The 20,732-nt window shown below is 32.3% G+C and overlaps 2 protein-coding genes and 1 pseudogene across 2 annotated transcripts; all 3 read right to left on the bottom strand.

Moving 5' to 3' along the window:
- Positions 1-1,186: 1,186 nt before the first annotated feature.
- On the bottom strand, positions 1,187-3,862 carry LOC119371124 (uncharacterized). The gene is made up of 5 exons (XM_089718792.1): positions 3,815-3,862; positions 3,577-3,703; positions 2,884-3,044; positions 2,075-2,337; positions 1,187-1,987 (listed from the first exon to the last, which is right to left on the bottom strand). The coding sequence occupies exons 1-5, from the start codon at positions 3,819-3,821 to the stop codon at positions 1,274-1,276; spliced, it is 1,272 nt and encodes a 423-aa protein (XP_089574918.1). The 5' UTR covers positions 3,822-3,862; the 3' UTR covers positions 1,187-1,273.
- An 8,737-nt stretch (positions 3,863-12,599) lies between these two features.
- On the bottom strand, positions 12,600-16,961 carry LOC149498710 (uncharacterized; annotated as a pseudogene).
- A 104-nt stretch (positions 16,962-17,065) lies between these two features.
- On the bottom strand, positions 17,066-19,755 carry LOC149498709 (uncharacterized). The gene is made up of 5 exons (XM_089718737.1): positions 19,688-19,755; positions 19,481-19,607; positions 18,736-18,896; positions 17,919-18,187; positions 17,066-17,829 (listed from the first exon to the last, which is right to left on the bottom strand). Exons 1-5 carry the CDS (start codon positions 19,692-19,694, stop codon positions 17,116-17,118), a joined length of 1,278 nt encoding a protein of 425 aa, XP_089574863.1. The 5' UTR covers positions 19,695-19,755; the 3' UTR covers positions 17,066-17,115.
- Positions 19,756-20,732: the final 977 nt, after the last annotated feature.

Genomic DNA, 20,732 nt, shown 5'->3' with positions numbered 1-20,732 from the left:
ACTAACTACCACAAGTCGAAGATTTAAAAGTTTAAGATTTGGAGATATTTAATTAAATTATATAATTACTAATTCGCTCCATTCAGTAATTTTGATGTTTTGGAAATAGAGGCGGAGTGGATAACCTATGTTTTAAGTAACACTGATATTGAGAAACTTGTAATTAATAGCCTAACAATTTAGGTGCATTTAAAAAAAATATACAAAAATCGCATTGGATCAGTATGATTAGTCGGAAATTTAGATTCAAAATACAATGTTGGAAATAAAAATGTCACTAGATTATATTACCATGTACAGTCACCCGCAGGGAATATGTCTGAATACAATTTATTTATTTATTTATTTTTAATTATTATGTGAATATGAAATGTAATAATATATATTTTCATACACTCTTAGAAATAAGAAAAAGAATATATACTTAGGTAAATTCTAATAAGTTAAAAATATGTTTATTGTAAAATAAATTATGAAAAATGATATAATAGAAATGCTATATGCAAGTCCTTTACGTACTTCATAATGTGAAAATGCTAATTTTAATCTTTTTGTTTAACCAAATATATACTACCCCACAAGGAAAAAACAAAAAAGAGAGGGTTCACAAGGGAAAAAGATAATATTGAAAAAGATAATTTTCATAATTGAAATTTTTAAAAATAATTTTTCTCTGTCAATGCTAATTTGACTCTCATGACAACCCCACCCAAAAACAACTATAAATTTCTTTTTTTTTGTTTAATCATTTTAAAGTACTTAATCTAGTCATATCATTTGGATTTTAGAGCACATCATGATGTCACACTTCTATTTTAAGAAGAATTCATTATTGAAATTTTTTTAAAAAACATAATTTATTCTAAATTTATCATGAGAAATATTCACAGGATAAACCCAAATAGGAAAATCAACTAATCAATCAATCTATTTTCAATAAGTATCAAACTTTGTATTATATACAATGCTAATTAATAATTAAAACATTAAAATTATATATATATTATTTTTGTAATAAATCGGATTATATTAAGCTCAATTATGAAATAAACCCGATTTAAAATTTTTAAAATATTTTTCATTTAACTTGAAAATTAAACCTAGCTCCCTCCTCATTCATGATAGTTAAAATAAATCCATTATTTTTTTAAATTATAAAACACAATAATTTATTTCAATGATAATATAAATTAAGCACAATAAAATGAATAAATTCAATCCAAAAGAAAAAAAGATTGCACAATTCAATTCATTAAAAGGGACATTAAGCATTTCAGAGACCTAACTCCTCCCTGTGAAGTTTCCAACGAATATTAGCTAATGCTGATTTCTCTTTTGCTCGAACACACTCAGCATTAGCTTGCTTCATTTCCTCTTCAAGCTTTTTCCATTCTTCCAAGTCTTTTAATGCTTCTGGATTAGCTTTCTCCACCTGAGCAACAACATTTTTCTTTTCGACGAGAAGCTTCTCTTTCTCAGCAGTTAACCGTTGAATTTCAGCCTCAATTTTCTCCACTTCATTTGAAATCTTTGAGAGCTCAGAATCCAAGGAACTAAGTTTCTCTCGACTTTCTGCTAATTTTGAATCAAGCTTTGTTGTTTTCTCCAGAAGAGATTTTCTACGATTCTCAGCTGCTTCTACAGCGGCTTTAGCAGTAGGGATTATTTCTTGAAACTCTTTTAATCGAGAGGCAAGATTTTCAAGAACTGTTTTCTTTTGCAAATCGTTTGTATTTGGAATAAGTGTACGGATTATTTTCTCAATATTGCCAAAGGCGTTAGCCTGTTGGATAGCCTCTAATGACATGTTAAAGAATCCTGCCAATGCTTCATTTTTTTGCTGCAAATTATCAGGCTGCGGTGAAACTGAAATATTATCAGTTGAAGATGATCTTTGGGTTGTAGTTCTGCTTGAAAGCTCTGTTAGGAGATTCTTAGATTTAGTTAGCACATCTTGGGAGTATTCTTTAGGCTCGACGGAAGGATCCTGTCATGGCAGCCAAAAAAAAAAAAATTTTATTTTCTTTTCAGAAAGAAAATTCAAGAAAACTTGTCTTTTAATGGAAAGAATTACCTTTGGAAGTTCCTTTTCCTTAGCGATCACTGGAGGAGGTGGTGGAGGAGATGGTGGTGCCTGGATGCTTTGTTGTTCAGGTTTTTTTCTCTCGACTGATACTGAAGGATGCATAACATCGCTGACAGTAAGTTCAACTTCTATTATAAGAGTATCGTCCACAAGAAAATTTTCTTTAGGATCTCTTATTTTCCTAAGAGGAACAAAAGATCTGTAACCCCAAGAAGTTGCTTCTGCTTTGAATTCTTGTGTTTGTGTTCCTTCTGTAAAATATACATAAAGTTTAAGCCATATATATAGTATTGGCTTAGCCTCACCAGAATTCAAGACGTGAACATAAATAATATCAAAATAGGTTATGCATTATTTTCATGTCAGCTATGATATGCATTAGATATAATTACAGAGGGTAATCCTATACCCGTCGATAAATTCGAATCTGAGATCGTCCGCTCTTTACATTAGTAAAAAGTTCAATAGGACCACATCTAATTAATTAGCATAACAGAAGACTTGTTGATAATTCAATTTAGAAACTTTTGTACATTTTCATAAAGATTAGTTACAGGGATTGATTGTATGAGAGAGCTTCTAGCTACTAAATGGCACAGGCTATGCTAGACACAATAAATGTTTTATTAAAATTTCACCCTAGATAATATCGTAACACCAAAACTACTTAATTAACCTTCTCAAAGGACTTTACAATCCTTTCACCCGTTTTGCACGGTAGCTGTGCCTGACATAAGTTGTGCAAAAAATGTTTTCCTCGGACCTAAAAAAAAGGAACTTAAAGTTAAATCAATTACCATTTCTGACTGTAGACGTGCTATTGGATTGATTAATAACTGCCAAACTAAATTTTGCTTTTCTGCTCCATCCAGAAGGCAATTTTGCTGAATCAGCAACAGCCAGATATATTGACAGATAATCATCTCCTTGGTCTCCTTTTGGGTAAACAACCAAACGCCTGATAAATTTACAAAAACGACAAAAATAGGAAGATATTTAACAAGAAGACATTAAGTATCAATTTTGGAATTGTTACTGCAAATAATAATTTTGAATTAAAAAAAAAAAAAGAACTTTCACTAATGAATCAATAATAATTATATTACAAACTTATATTCGTTGAGCCAATGCAACTACTCATAGATTTTGACCCATAATAAAATATTTAGGACTCAACAAAACACGAAAAAAAACCAATGGAATTGAATTATATGATTCAGTTTGATTTTAGTTTTGATAGAAAAAATTAAAAATTTCCTGTTGATTTTGGTTTTTATTATATTAAACCGGGAAATCCAAATATTTTAAACCTAAATTGATCTAACTACAACAAAAATAAATAAATAAATCGAACTGGTTTAGTTTAATTAATCTTTTTTTTTATTCAAAAATTATGTTTATTCCGTTTAATCTAGTTTAATTCAGTTGAAACAAACTAACCCAAGTGCTTATTCTAATAATATTAGCTACAGGTAGCCAAGAAATTATACCATTTAGAGACACCAACATTGAATATATCTGAATACAGTATCTTGTCAGTAATGTCGGAAAATTTTTTAATTCTCCATTGGAATTTCGATGAAACAAACTCAACCACATTACCAGTAGTTTTGACATCTGCAACAAGAAATTAGCAACAAAATTTGGAAAAAGAAAATCTGAACAAATTAAAAAAAAAAAAAGAAGGTTTTGGCTATGATATGATCAAATAGAAAATTTCATATATACCTGCCATAGCTTAATTAATGACTTTTGGCTCTAAATGCAAAATTCTTCACATCATATGATAATAAACATTCTTCTGCCATAGATATATATATATATAGCTCTCTTATTCTTTCCCATCACTCACTTTTCATTTTAATGATTCATTTCTTTTGCTTTTTGATGATAAAAAGGAATTACCATTTATTTTATCTTTTTTGTTCCATTTCCCTAATTTCTTGCCATTCCCTTTCGTTTTCTTTATTCTTGCCTCGTCAAACAAAAAGAATACCAGTCTTTTCCCCTTCAGTTGGAGGGTATATGTACCTTCCTTTATATAAATATCGAGGGAGTTATTTCTGATGAGAGCGGGTATAAAGCGGAAACAACCTTATCGAAATCAAATGAGGCAAACTAAAAACATTATCGAACAAATCAATAAACTGACCTCTTGAAGCGCAGAATCGCTCACCGGTCTTCTTTCCAGATATCTTGAAGTCACTCACGATCTTCTGCAGTAATCCCTAACTATCTCTCTCCTTTAGAATTCTTAGGATTTTGCAATTTTATATTAAAAAAACTCTCTTCGATAGGAAGATATTTTTTTAATATAAAATAAATTAAATAAAAAATTATTTAATTAAAATAATTATCAATTATTTTAAAACTAAATAATTTATCTATTATTTAATACACCCTTAACTTTCCAAATAATTAGGGCACTACAGGGACCGCAGGAATAAAATAAATCAGGCTACTAATTATAATAAGAACCTATGTAGACCAACATATTCTTATTATAATTAATCATGAATTATTCCACTAAAAACTCATGACTGAACTCCTTATTTATTTTACAATTCCACAACATAATAAAATAATGTTCCCCACGTTAAGATTACAGATGCTGTCATTTAAATAACTTATTGACAATTTATTTAAATCACAATATAACTTTAAGATTGTCGCTCAACTTATTTCATGTGTCGGATTCAATATCCACCTGCAGGGTTTACACTATGAAACCTTATAAGCTTACTTAAAGTGCATCATCAATCTCTAAACCGAGATATGGATTCTATCATTAATTAATATTTCACAAACACAAAATATCTTTGCCCAATTCATCGAAAATATTATTCCAATAATGAAACTCGCCCTTTAATGAATCAAAGCACAAGACAATCAATGTTTGCTCATATTAAAATAAATCAAGATTAAGAACAATAAACATTATTTCTAATGTCCTAGAGAATATGTTTAACAGTCAGTACTAAACATCCATTCTTTACTTGGTCCAATTAAATACATACAAAATGTACTAATCACAATTATTGTTCATATGCTAATAACATTTATTTAATGCAAATTTCCAATTAAATGCAAAGAAATAATTGTCAATAGAAAATCATTCATAGCTATACTATTACATATGCATGGTTAATAGTATATCTCTATCAATCTCCCACTTAGACTCATAACCATGCATCTATAACTTTAACTCCCATTCCTTCTACATGACTGTCAAAAGTCTTTGCTGGTAAGCTTTTTGTAAAAGGATCTGCCAGGTTGTTTTCCGATGCAATCTTTGTCACTACCACATCTCCCCTTTGAACTATGTCTCGTATCAAATGATACTTCCTCTCAATGTGTTTTGCCCTTTTATGGCTCCGTGGCTCCTTCGAGTTTGCAACTGCCCCACTATTATCACAATAAAGTGTAATAAGCAATTGCACTGAAGAAACTACGCCTAGATCCATAAGGAAGTTCCTAAGCCATACAGCTTCCTTTGCAGCTTCAGAAGCTGCCACATATTCAGCTTCCATGGTGGAGTCAGCAACACAAGTTTGCTTAATACTCCTCCAACTTATGGCTCCACCTCCTAAGACAAAAACATTACCAGAGGTTGACTTCCGAGAGTCCTTATCAGTCTGAAAATCCGAATCTGTATACCCAATGGGTACAAGATCGTCAGATTGATAAACTAACATATAATCCCTAGTCCTTTTCAAGTACTTGATTATATGCTTGACTGCAGTCCAGTGTTCTCGCCGAGGATTAGATTGAAATCTGCTAACCATGCCAACAGCAAAATAGATATCAGGTCTGGTAAACAACATTGCATACATAAGGCTTCCAACTGCAGAAGCATATGGAACTGCCTTCATGTTCTCTATCTCCTCAGGTGTCTTAGGACATTGGTCCTTAGATAGAGTGATTCCATGTCTGAAGGGAAGAAAACCCTTCTTGGAATCCTGCATGCTGAAACGAGCAAGAATGGTATCAATATAAAGTGCTTGAGATAAGCCAATCATCCTTTTCTTGCGATCTCGCATAAGCTTAATCCCAAGAATATGAGCAGCCTCTCCCAAATCCTTCATATCAAAACGTTGGGATAGCCAATCTTTGACAGAATTCAACATACCTACACAATTCCCTATAAGCAGAATATCATCCACATATAGTACCAGAAAGACAACCTTACTACCATTCCATTTCTTATACACACAAGACTCATCATGACACTGATCAAAGCCAAAAATTTTAATCGCCTGGTCAAAACAAGTATTCCATGACCTAGATGCTTGTTTAAGCCCATAAATGGACCTATTCAATTTGCAAAGCAAATTTTCTTGTCCATTGTTTATGAAACCCTCTAGTTGCTTCATATAGATGCATTCATCAAGACTTCCATTTAGGAAAGCTGTCTTGACATCCATTTGCCAAATCTCATAATCATAATGAGCTGCAATGGATAGAAGAGTTCTAATAGACTTTAGCATGGCTACCGGCGAAAAAGTTTCCTCATAATCGATCCCTTCTTTCTGAGTAAACCCTTTCGCAACAAGCCTTGCCTTATAAGTTTGCATTTTACCGTCTATACCCCTCTTTTTCTTATAGATCCACTTGCATCCGATGGGTTTAACCCCTTCAGGTGGTTTTACAAGTTCCCAGACTTGATTAGAGTACATGGACTCCATCTCAGATTTCATAGCTACAAGCCACTTATCAGCATCTTTATCTTGTAGTGCTTCATCGTAACAGACAGGTTCAATATTCACTTCTTCAGGGATTCTATCAAAAGCTTCTCCCAAAAGTGTATATCGAACCGGTGGTCGTCTAATTCTCCCACTACGACGAAGTACTACAGGTTCTGTAATCACACCTTTATCTTGCTGTGACTGTAAAACCGGCAAGTCCATGACTGGTGGGACTACATCTTGATCATGTTCTGGAACTTCAACATGTCTGTCATCACCAGGAGGCAATGAAATGTTAGAAGCCCCAACATTGTGCTCCTGTATATTTGGATCAACAGCTGCCACTTCAGTTTCTACATAACTCCCACTACTTTCAGGTGGTAGTGAAATGTTAGGTACTGAATATTCAGGCTGATGTTGATTTACTGGTCGACTAACATTTCTTCCACTACGACTAGGCAATGGAATGTCAGCTCCAACCATTGATGGTTTAGGTTGTTGTTCTAATGGAAAGGTTCTAGTTGGTATATTTTCTCCTCTCAATTCATACAAGGCTAATTGACTTTTGGAAATATGGTTTTTAATATAGTCTTCCTCAAGATAATGTGCATTGGTGCTAACAATGACCATTTTATCTTGAGAACTATAAAATAAACCACCTTTCGTTCCTCTAGGATATCCAATAAAGAAGCATAAGTCTGTTTTTGATTCCAACTTATCTGCTTTCCCTTTCAGCACATGGGCTGGACAACCCCACATCCGAACATGTCTTAGACTTGGCTTTCGCCCAGTCCACAGTTCTGTAGGAGTTTTAGGTACTGACTTAGATGGAACCAAATTCAGAATATATGCTGCTGTTTCTATGGCATACCCCCAAAACGAAATGGGCAAATCTGAATAACTCATCATTGATCGAACCATTTTCATAAGCGTCCTATTTCTTCTTTCTGCTACACCATTCTGTTGTGGCATACCAGGTGCAGACAACTGTGAAGTAATTCCTTGTTCTGATAAATAAGTAATGAATTCCCTAGAGAGGTATTCGCCACCACGGTCAGACCGTAACGACTTGATATATTTTCCATGTCGTTTCTCCGTTTCTGCCTTGAACTCTTTGAATTTCTCAAAGCATTCAGACTTACGGCGCAACAGGTAAATGTATCCATATCTTGAGTAATCATCTGTGAAAGTCACAAGATACTCAAAACCACCCCTAGCTTGGACACTCATTGGACCACACAAATCAGAATGAATTAATTCAAGTACATCATTAGTTCTATTACCCTTTATAGGAAAAGGCCTCTTAGTCATTTTACCTTCTAAACAAGATTCACAGGTTGGTAGTGCCTCCACTTTCAATGAACTCAATAGTCCATCCTTGACCAACCTAGAAATCCTATCTAAATTAATATGACCAAGCCTTAAATGCCACAAATAGGTATGACTAAATTCAATAGGACGTTTTCTTTTCAATGGAACAATGACATCAAAGTTATTAACTTCAGAATTAGGAATTTGCAGTTCAGGTGAAACTTTGAGAATAAAAAGATCATCAATCATTGAGCCAGAACATATCATTTGTTTTCTAAATTTAATAACGACAGAATCATCATAAAATTCATTAAAACAAACCGAATATCCATTCTTGCTCAAACTAGAAACTGAAATTAAATTCCTTCTAATTGAAGGTACATATAAAACATCCTTCAAAAACAATGTTCTATTATTCTCAAAATTCAAAGAAACATTTCCTATAGCTAGAACTGCAACTTCTGTGCCATCTCCTAGGAAAATGCTTACATCTCCTTTATTTAGCTGACGAGTTACCTGAAACTGCTGCATTGAATTGCAAACATGATTAGTGGCTCCAGAATCTACACACCATTGGAGTGTAGTCAACACCGCTAAACAAGTTTCAACTATCAGCATATAAAACAGAGACATACCTTGCTTCTTTTTGGCTAACCATGTTGGACATTGTGACTTCCAGTGCCCAGGTTGCTTGCAGTGAAAACACTTACCCTTAGGCTTTTTCACAGCAACACTTGTACTAGTAGATGCAGCACTTGTTTTAGGCTTAGCCTTGTGAGCATTTTTCTTCTTCTTACCCTTGTTCTGGGTAGAAGAAGAACCTCGCTCAACATTAAGCACAACAGGTGCAGCTCCTTGCTTAATGATAGTCTCAGCAGCCACCAGCTCATTCAGCAACTTAGACAGAGTGAAATCCATCTTATTCATGTTATAGTTCAAACGAAACTGCTGAAAACTGGCTGGCAAAGTGTTCAAGATCATTTCTATCTATGTAGCATTGTCAACCTCAGCACCAAGAACCTCCATGTCATTCAGAAGACTAATCATCTTCAAGACATGAGTTCTAACTGGAGTTCCCTCCTCCATTTTGGAAGTAAGAATCTCCCTCAGTGCATTTTGCCTTGCTGCACTAGTTTGATCTCCAAACATCTCCTTGAGATTTTCGAGCATGTCAAAAGCTGTGTCCATCTTCTGATGCTGATGTTGCAAAACATTTGACACATAAGCTAAAATGTAACATCGCGCCATCTCATCAGCTTTAACCCATTTCTGGTAAGCTCTGGTGACCTCCTCAGAGGCACCCTCACCGGGTTTTTCAGGACAAACTTCAGTAAGCACAAACTTATACTCCTCAGCAGTAAGCAAAATGTCCAAATTCCTCTTCCAGTCAACATAGTTTGGACCCTCAAGTTTGTTTTGGGTTAAGATGTTTGCAAGGGGACTGAATGATGCCATTTCTATATCATGCATTAAACAAAAATAGCATATCAATAATAAACATTGAATAAATCAAAATTGCAAATATACAACATTGATATCACAATTCAAAAAAAATACACATTCACAACATTCATGAATAGCAACCTCGATGGGAGAATTCAACCAATCACATGTTTTGCATATTATAATTAGATAAGACCGGCACATACTACTCGATGGGAGATAACATGCCTCTTAAATTAACATTAATGTGTGAGAAAATATTACATCTGATTCATGCCACTAATTAATTTACTCAGATGGAGAGTTAAATCAATACAGACAAATTAGACTAGTTCAGTAATTATATTAAAACATGACATCTTCCGATGGGGAAGAAATGCAAATAATTACAACTAGAAAGTAATAAAAAACCACTCACAAATTAATTCATATAATTAAAATAAATTAATTATAATCAAAATTGCAAAATAATATATTTTTAAGACAATTTTGCAAATAAAATTAACATTTTTGGTTGAAAATGTTAAAAATTTAGTGTTCTGGTCTATTTATGCAAAAAAATTAAAACATTCTGGGTTTATCTTGCAAAAACAGAAAAATTCTGGGCCATTTCGCAAATTTCAGAACTTGTTTGGACTATTTTGCATAAAACAGAAACTATTGGGCCAAAATTACAAAAACCGAAAATAGTCTAGGCAATTTCAATAAAACCAGAAACAATCAGGGTCACTTTATAATTTAAAAACTCCAGGGGGCCAAAACGGAATAACTGATACTTTCTAGGTCAAAATATAACAAATTAAAGTCCAAGGGTTAAAATATAATAAACAGAAAGATTCAGGGTAAAAAAAAATTGAGGGACCAGACGGGAATTTTGGCAAGCAGCAGCTTCTTCTTCACGAAGAAGCCCTAGCCGCCGCTGCCCCTTTTCCCGTTCATCGAAACAAAACCCAAAATATATATATATATATATATATATTAATGCCCATTAAAAACCACAGTTTCAAAAACAAAGGTTGTATCAGGTACTGCACTTTTGTGCTGCTGTCCTTCAAAAACTCTTGAAGGTCTTGAAACCATGTACCAATCAAACAATCAAAACAGATTATAAATACACGATTGAAACATGACAAAATAGCCACCATCATACAGTTTCGTATGGCTCTGATACCAATTGATGGGAGCGGGTATAAAGCGGAAACAACCCTTATCGAAACCATATGAGGCAAACTAAAAACATTATCGAACAAATCAATAAACTGACCTCTTGAAGCGCAGAATCGCTCACCGGTCTTCTTTCCAGATATCTTGGAGTCACCCACGATCTTCTGCAGTAATCCCTAACTATCTCTCTCCTTTGGAACTCTCTGAGTGGCAGAGAATAGAATAACGTGCGTATTTTTATTCTTAGGGTTTTGCAATCTTATATTAAAAAAACTTTCTTCGATAGGAAGATATTTTTTTAATATAAAATAAATTAAATAAAAAATTATTTAATTAAAATAATTATCAATTATTTTAAAACTAAATAATTTATCTATTATTTAATACACCTTTAACTTTCCAAATAATTAAGGCACTACAGGGACCGCAGGAATAAAATAAATCAGGCTACTAATTATAATAAGAACCTATGTGGACCAACATATTTTTATTATAATTAATCATGAATTATTCCACTAAAAACTCATGACTGAACTCCTTATTTATTTTACAATTCCACAACATAATAAAATAATGTTCCCCACGTTAAGATTACAGATGCTGTCATTTAAATAACTTACTGACAATTTATTTAAATCACAATATAACTTTAAGATTGTCGCTCAACTTATTTCATGTGTCGGATTCAATATCCACCTACAGGGTTTACACTATGAAACCTTATAAGCTTACTTAAAGTGCATCATCAATCTCTAAACCGAGACATGGATTCTAGCATTAATTAATATTTCACAAACACAAAATATCTTTGCCCAATTCACCGAGAATATTATTCCAATAATGAAACTCACCCTTTAATGAATCAAAGCACAAGACAATCAATGTTTGCTCATATTAAAATAAATCAAGATTAAGAACAATAAACATTATTTCTAATGTCCTAGAGAATATGTTTAACAGTCAGTACTAAACATTCATTCTCTACTTGGTCCAATTAAATACATACAAAATGTACTAATCACAATTATTGTTCATATGCTAATAACATTTATTTAATGCAAATTTCCAATTAAATACAAAGAAATAATTGTCAATAGAAAATCATTCATAGCTATACTATTACATATGCATGGTTAATAGTATATCTCTATCAATTTCCTCAACTTAAAACCAAATTACAATAATAAAAAATTTGAGTGAGGGAAGGACAAAGTATGCTATCAATTTATTATAAGAAAGTAAATATTGAGAATTATATTAACAGTGGTGGAACAAGGAAAAATATATAGGTGCGAAATAGAGAAAAATTCAATATTTTATGAGCGAAATGTAAAAATTTTGATATTTTGTTAAGTCGATTTTAGAAAAGTTTTAAAACTAAGTTCCGCCGTAATATATTAAGAATCAATTCATTTCATTCACAAGAATTATATAAGAAAATTTTTATTTTTTTAAGGTAATTCCACAAGTGAATCTTTTAATTCTTTCTTATGTTAAGACCAAAATTAACAACATGTAATTAATTTCATTTAATATTCATTTCTAAATAAATTATAAAGACTGTTATCCTAATAAATATTTATAAATTAATTCTAAATAATCAATATGGAAATATAAGGCCTGAACCCTAGGTTTGGACTTTGAGGAGCAATCTGAAATTCTGAATATATTCAACAAAATATGGATAATGTTATAAAATGAAACGGGAACCCGTAAGATAATGACTTAACCTCAGCTTGTATAAAGACTCAAGTTTGAGTTTTCCTAATGTCTTCTACGAAGAAATAGAAGAAATGGTTTCATTAACCGAAGAAAATATCAATTGAAAAACTTAACCAAACTTCAGGTTCAGTTCAACATGAAACAGAAGAAAAAAGACTGCATACACTGAAGCTATATCCTCAGGAAATCTAAACCTTTTTCTTCAGGTTCTCATTCAAGAGTTTCCAATGGACGTTAAGTAGCTCCAGTTTTTCTTTTGCTCCAAGCCATTCAGTGTTGGCCTGCTTCATTTCCTCGTTCAGACTTTGCAATTCTTCCAAATCTTCAGCTGTTTCTTGATTGACCTTTTCCAGCTATCTTGCAACTGATTTCTTATGAGCAAGAAGCTCCTCCTTCTAGGTAATTAAGCGTCGAATTTCAGCCTCTAGTTTTTCTTCTTCATCTAACAGCCTTGAGAATTTAGCATCCAATGAACTTAGTTTTAGGAAACCCTTCCTAAAACTAGATAACTCTCTGTCTACATTTTTTTTTCTTCTTCATCTTTCTGCTGTGTGTTGTGTATTTGTGTGCTGCCTCTGCCTCTATTTATAGGCAGGTTAACGCGTAGAAATGCCGTGTACAACTCCTGCCGTGTACAACTCCATTGCCTTCTATTTTGACTACGCATAGGAATGTCGTGTACAACCCCATTGCTTTCAATTTTTGACTTTCTTTATCTTTCTTTCAAATTTATTGTGGGTCCCACTTGAGTGGGTACCGCAAAACATTCTTTTTATGAGACAATCTTGCGTCGAGATCTGTCGCTTTCTCGGAAAGAGATGTTTTCCGAGCTTGAGCAGCTTCTGCAATGGTGGTACAAATAGGTGTACTCTCTCTTGATTCTGCCAACCAAGACACAAAATCTTCAAGAACTATTTTCTCAAGCAAATTATCTGTATGCAGAATAATTGCATGCATAATTTGCTCAATATTGCCAAAGGCATCGGCTCGTTGTATAACTTTTCCTCCCATATTCAAAAAGCATTCCGATGCTTTTCTCTGCTGTTCAAGAAAACCAGGTCCAGCTGCTTCTCGAGAAACTGCCATTTCTCTGCTCAAAAACGACCTCGAAGTTCTATTCTGGCTTGAAAGCTCTGCTAGGGGGTTCTGAGACTTTATCTGCGAATTCGAATTAACATGCTGTGAAGATGCGGCCATATCAGAAGACAAAGCGTCGACTTCTTGATGACAAGTGGAAGAAGCAGCTGGAAGTACTTCATCTTGATTCTGAGGTTTGGTTGTTAGAGACGATTCGGTAACACTCGGTACTGCCACAATTGTTTCAATAACAACTACATCCTCTTGTGATAAAGGTAACTCATCTGCTGTGGCTTCAATATCTCCTTTAGGTACTTCTTGTTCAGCTTCATCAGAGGAAGGATACTGTATGCCAGAGCAAAACAATAAATATTTAAAGGAGTTAGCAGTTAAGAATTATATACTCAAAACTTTTATTTTCTTAACCAGTAATAAACCCAAATTAACTCAATCAATTGATGCATAAATTTTCTAAATTGGATAACTTGCTTCTCCAATGCAGGAACTTCATTTTTTGGAGCCTGGATAACTTGTTCAGGTATTTCTGACTCAACTGTACTGTCTTCTTTTTCAAGGTCAGGTACTGAATAATGCTCAAGATTGTGAACAACAACTTCAGCTTCTACTATAAGAGTATAATTCACAAGATACTTTTCATTAGGAGAGGAATAAAAGATGTGATTGTTTTGAATACATGGGCATTGGTTATTTCTGCAAAATATACGTAAGTTTTGGGCTTAGCCTCACCATAATTCAAGATATAAGCCTATATAATTATCAAAATAGGTTATTAATGTGGGTCCCGAATATATATGGCACAACCCAAGAGGAGGGGTGAATTGGGTTTTCTAAAAAACTGAAATAAATTTTAGAAATTCTAAACAGAAATTAGAATTCTAAGCACAGCGGAAAAACACACACAAAACTTTGTGAGAATAGAATATGAATTAGAATCTCCTCACAATGTTCTAATTTCAGATATAGAAAGTCTGTGCAAAGTGCAGCTATTGATTAGAACAGCTTCACACTGACTTGTACAATATCAGAGCTTCTTTATGAAGGAAAGTTATCGAACTTAGAACTTCCTCATAAAGTTTGCAAAACCATATATAAAGCAAAGTGAAAGATAGTCATTAAGATTAGAACTTCTTCACAGAGCTTTAATCAAAAATTAGAACAACTTTACGATGGAGAGCTATCAAGATTAGAACATCCTCATAAAGTTTAGAAAACAAAATAGAAACCCAAACAGTGAATTATACTGGAAATAGAACAACAGTTAGAACATTGTATATTCACTAGATTCGAATACCAGAGTTCTAATGTTCAGGATAGATGAAACTTATTGCTGTTTTAGAACATGTGAATTATTAACAATTTCAGCGTTTCTAAGAAATTAAACAAGAGTGTAAAAGAGACAGTAACAACCAAACTTCAGAAATAAAGAGATTAACACCGAGAGTTATAGTGGTTCGGCACTAAATCGCCTACATCCACTCCCCAAGACTCATCTTGAGATCTTCCACTAAGTTATCTCTTTTAAAGGGTAAGAGACAAACCAACAATACAAGGCAATAGATCAAAAACCTAGATCTACCCTTTTGTCCCACTAAATTTACCAAAGGTTCTAGTTAACCTCAACCCTTTCTGTTTTTGGTAGAGTACAGAAAACTCGATTCAAGACATTACTATCCCTCACATGACATAAAATAAAATTAGCACAAATAACATACTTTAAATTTATTTGTTTTGTATTAATCATCAAAATCCGAGATTTGACCCTTGAGCCAACAATTAATACATCATTCCTATGTCAACTATCGTATGCGTTAGATATAGTTATAGGGTGTAACCCACGCAGTGCCGCTACCCACTTCCACTAAGGCGGAGCTTGATAGGAGTAAGAGACTTGGTCGCCCTCCCCTTGACCCGTAATTTGGTAAAAATTTGTGTGGTTGAGAGGATTTGAAAGTTAGAACCTCCTATTCTTTTTTTTTTTTTTTTTAAGAGAAAACTTAGAAATTGCATTAAGAAAAACCGACTAACAATTAGAAAACAAAAGTAGAAGAGAAAGTTTCTTTAGCTAAATTATAAACGACTCCATTGCCGGTTCGATAAACATGAGACAAAGAACAAGTAGAAAAGTACTCAATGGATTCTTTAAGAATTAGTAATATGCTGCCCACTCCTTCCATTAATATCCAAATTACCATTTCTGACGGTAGCTTTGTTATTGAATTGATTAATTACTGAAAAACTAAAATCCACATCTCTGCTCCATCCATTATGCAAGGTTGATGAATCAGCAACTTCCAGATATATAGGCACGGTTTCCTTTGGGAAAATAAGCAATCGCCTAACAAATGCACCACAAACAAGTAAACAAAACTAAAAAAAAAATTGTTTAACTACTTAGTAAATTTAAAAACTTCTTAAGTATGCTAATCCACTAACTACCATAAGTAGAAGATTTAAAAGTTTAAGATTTGTAGGTATTTAATTAAATTATATAATTACTAATTCGCTCGATTCAATAATTTTGATGTTTCGGAAACACAGGCGGAGTGGGTAACCCATGTTTTAAGTAACACTGATATTGAGAAACTCGTAATTAATAGCCTAACAATTTAGGCACATTTAAAAAAAAAAAACAAAAATAGTACTGGATCAATATGATTAGTCGACAATATATATTGAAAATACAATGTTGGGAATAGAAATGTCACTAGATTATATTACCATGTACAGTCACCTACAGGGAATTTCTGAATGCAATTTCTTTATTTATTTATTTATAATTATTATGTGAATATGAAATGTAATAATATATATATTTTTTCATACACTTTTAGAAATAAGAAAAAGAATATATACTTAGGTAAATTCTAATAAGTTAAAAATATGTTTATTATAATATAATTGTTTAACCAAATATATACTACCCCAAAAAGAAAAAAAAAAAAAAGAGAGAGGGTTCACAATGGAAAAAATATATATAATGACGTTTTTAAATTGTAAATAAATTTGCCAGATTCCGCCAACAAAACAATGATCAAAATGTATAAATTTTACATGGGTCAAGAAATTAACATAGTACTTAATCTAGTCATATCATTTGGATTTTGGAGCACATCATGATGTCACACTTCTATTTTAGGAAGAATTCATTATTGGAATTTTTTTAAAAAAATATAATTTATTCTAAATTTATCATGAGAATTATTCACAGGATAAACCCAAATAGGAAAATCAACTAATCAATCAATCTATTTTCAATAAGTATCAAATTTTGTATCATATACAATGCTAATTAATAATTAAAACATTAAAATTATATATATATATATATATATATATTATTTTTGTAATAAACCTGATTATATTAAGCTGAGTTATGAAATAAACCCGATTTAAAATTTTTAAAATATTTTTCATTTAACTTGAAAATTAAACCTAGCTCCCTCCTCATTCATGATAGTTAAAATAAATCCATTATTTTTTTAAATTATAAAACACAATAATTTATTTCAATGATATTATAAATTAAGCACAATAAAATGAATAAATCCAATCCAAAAGAAACAAAAGATTGCACAATTCAATTCATTAAAAGGGACATTAAGCATTTCAAAGACCTAACTCCTCCTTGTGAAGTTTCCAACGAATATTAGCTAATGCTGATTTCTCTTTTGCTCTAACCCACTCAGCATTAGCTTGCTTCATTTCCTCTTCAAGCTTTTTCCATTCTTCCAAGTCTTTTAATGCTTCTGGATTAGCTTTCTGCACCTGAGCAACAACATTTTTCTTTTCGACGAGAAGCTTCTCTTTCTCAGCAGTTAACCGTTGAATTTCAGTCTCAATTTTCTCCACTTCATTTGAAATTTTTGAGTGCTCAGAATCCAAGGAACTAAGTTTCTCTCGACTTTCTGCTAATTTTGAATCAAGCTTTGTTGTTTTCTCCAGAAGAGATTTTCTACGATTCTCAGCTGCTTCTACAGCGGCTTTAGCAGTAGGGATTATTTCTTGAAACTCTTTTAATCGAGAGGCAAGATCTTCAAGAACTGTTCTCTTTTGCAAATCGTTTGTATTTGGAATAAGTGTACGGACTATTTCTTCAATATTGCCAAAGACGTTAGCCTGGTGGATAGCCTCTAATGACATGTTAAAGAATCCTGCCAATGCTTCATTTTTTTGCTGCAAATTATCAGGCTGAGGTGAAACTGAAATATCATCGGTTGAAGATGATCTTTGGGTTGTAGTTCTGCTTGAAAGCTCTGTTAGTAGATTCTTAGATTTAGTTAGCACATCTTGGGAGGATTCTTTAGGCTCGACGGAAGGATCCTGTCATGGCAGCCAAAAAAAAAAAAAACTGTTATTTTCTTTTCAGAAAGAAAATTCAACAAAACTTGTCTTTTAATGGAAAGAATTACCTTTAGAAGTTCCTTTTCCTTAGCGATCACTGGAGGAGGTGGTGGAGGAGGTGGTGGAGGAGATGGTGGTGCCTGGATGCTTTGTTGTTCAGGTTTTTTTGGCTCGACTGATACTGAAGGATGCATAACATCGCTGACAGTAAGTTCAACTTCTATTATAAGAGTATCGTCCACAAGATAATTTTCTTTTGGATCTCTTATTTTCCTAAGAGGAACAAAAGATGGGAAACCCCAATCAGCTTCTTTTGCATTGAATTCATGTGTTGTTTCTGCAAAATATACATAAAGTTTAAGCCACATATATATAGTATTGGCTTAGCCTCACCAGAATTCAAGACGTGAACATAAATAATATAAAAATAGATTATGCATTATTTTCATGTCAACTATGATATGCATTAGATATAATTACAGAGGGTAATCCTCTTCCCGTCGATAAATTGAAACCTGAGATCGTCCGCTCTTTACATTAGTAAAAGTTCAATAAGACCACATCTAATTAATTAGCATAATAGAAGACTTGTTGATAATTCAATTTAGAAACTTTTGTACATTTTCATAAAGATTAATTACAGGGATTGATTGTATTAGAGAGCTTCTAGCCTGCTAAATGGCACAGATTATGCTAGACACAATAAATGTTTTATTAAAATTTCACCCTAGATAATATCGGTAACACTAAAACTACTTAATTAACATTCTCAAAGGACTTTACAATCCTTTCACCCGTTTTGCAGGTAGCTGTGCCTGACATAAGTTGTGCAAAAAATATTTTCCTCGGACCTAAAAAAAAGGAATTTAAAGTTAAATCAATTACCTTTTCTGACTGTAGACTCGCTATTGGATTGATTAATAACTGCCAAACTATATTTTGCTTTTCTGCTCCATCCAGAAGGCAAATTTGCTGCATCAGCAACAGCCAGATATATTGACAGATAATCATCTACTTTGTTTCGTTTTGGGTAAACAATCAAATGCCTGATAAATTTACAAACCAACAAAAATAGGAAGATATTTAAGTATCAATTTTGGAATTCTTACTGCAAATAGTAATTTTGAATTAAAAAAAAGAAAGAACTTTTACTGATTAATGAATAATAATTTAGGCTTTGTTTTTTTTATAAAAGAAAAGTCAGTTTTTCATGCATAAAAAATTATATTACAAACTTCTATTCGTTGAGCCAATGCAACTACTCATACATTCTGACCCATAATATAATATTTAGGACTCAACAAAACACGAAAAAGACCAATTGAATTGAATTATATGATTCAGTTTGAATTTAGTTTTGATAGAAAAAAATTAAAAATTTTCTGTTTAGTTCGTTTTTAATTATATTAAACCGGGAAATCCAAATATTTTAAAACCTAAATTGATCTAACTTAAAAAAAAGCCAAAATTAAAAAAAAAAAATCAAATCGAACTGGTTTAGTTAAATTAGGTTTTTTTTTTTATTCAGAAATTATGTTTATTCCGTTTAATCTAGTTTAATTCAGTTGAAACAAACTAACCCAAGTGCTTATTCTAATAATATTAGCTACAGGTAGCCAAGAAATTATACCATTTAGAGGCACCAACATTGAATATATCTGAATACAGTATCTCGTCAGTAATTTTGGAAAAGTTTTTAATTCTCCATTGGAATTTCGATGAAACAAACTCAACCACATTACCAGTAGTTTTGTTATCTGCAAAAAGAAAATCTGAACAAATTAAAAAAAAAAAGCTTTTGGCTATGATATGATCAAATAGAAAATTTCATATATACCTGCCATGGCTTAATTAATGACTTTTGGCTCTAAATGCAAAGTTCTTCACAATCATATGATATTAAACATTCTTCTGCCATAGATATATATATATATATATATAGCTCTCTTATTCTTTCCCATCTCTCACTTTTCCATTTTAATGATTCCTTTCTTTTGCTTTTTGATGATAAAAAGGAATTACCATTCCGTTAAGAAATATATTAAGAGTGGTGGAACAAGAAAAAATATTTTATGAGCGAAATGTAAAATTTTCGATATTTTATTAAGCCGATTTTAGAAAAATTTTAAAATTAAGTTCGACCGTCATATATTAACAATCAATTCATTTCATTCACATGAATTATACAAGAAATTTTTTTTTTTTAAGGTAATTCCACAAGTGAATCTTCTAATTCTTTCTTATGTTAAGACCAAAATTAACAACATAAAATTCATTTCATTTAATATTCATTTCTAAATAAATTATAAAGACTGTTATCCTAATAAATATTTATAAATTAATTCTAAATAATCAATATGGAAATATAGGGCATGAACCCTAGGTTTGGACTTTGAGGAGCGATCTGAAATTCTGAATATATCCAACAAAATATGGATAATGTTATAAAATGAAACGGGAACCGTAAGATAATGACTTAACCTCAGCTCGTATAAAGACTCAAGTTTGAGTTTTCCTACTGTCTTCTACGAAGAAATAGAAGAAATGGTTTCATTAACCGAAGAAAATATCAATTGAAAAACTTAACCAAACTTCAGGTTCAGTTCAGCATGAAACAGAAGAAAAAAGACTGCATATACTGAAGCTATGTCCTCAGGAAATCTAAACCTTTTTCTTCAGGTTCTCATTCAAGAGTTTCCAATGGACGTTAACTAGCTCCAGTTTTTCTTTTGCTCCAAGACATTCAGTGTTGGCCTCCTTCATTTCCTCTTTCAGACTTTGCAATTCTTCCAAATCTTCAGCTGTTTCTCGTTGTATAACTTTTCCTGTCATATTCAAAAAGCATTCCAATGCTTTTCTCTGCTGTTCAAGAAAACCAGGTC

The sequence above is a fragment of the Jatropha curcas genome, chromosome 1, assembly GCF_041381405.1.
Source record: "Jatropha curcas cultivar XTBG-Jc1 chromosome 1, XTBG_Jcur_1.0, whole genome shotgun sequence".
Taxonomy (NCBI): Eukaryota; Viridiplantae; Streptophyta; class Magnoliopsida; order Malpighiales; family Euphorbiaceae; genus Jatropha; species Jatropha curcas.
This window is presented reverse-complemented; position numbering and strand designations above follow the sequence as displayed.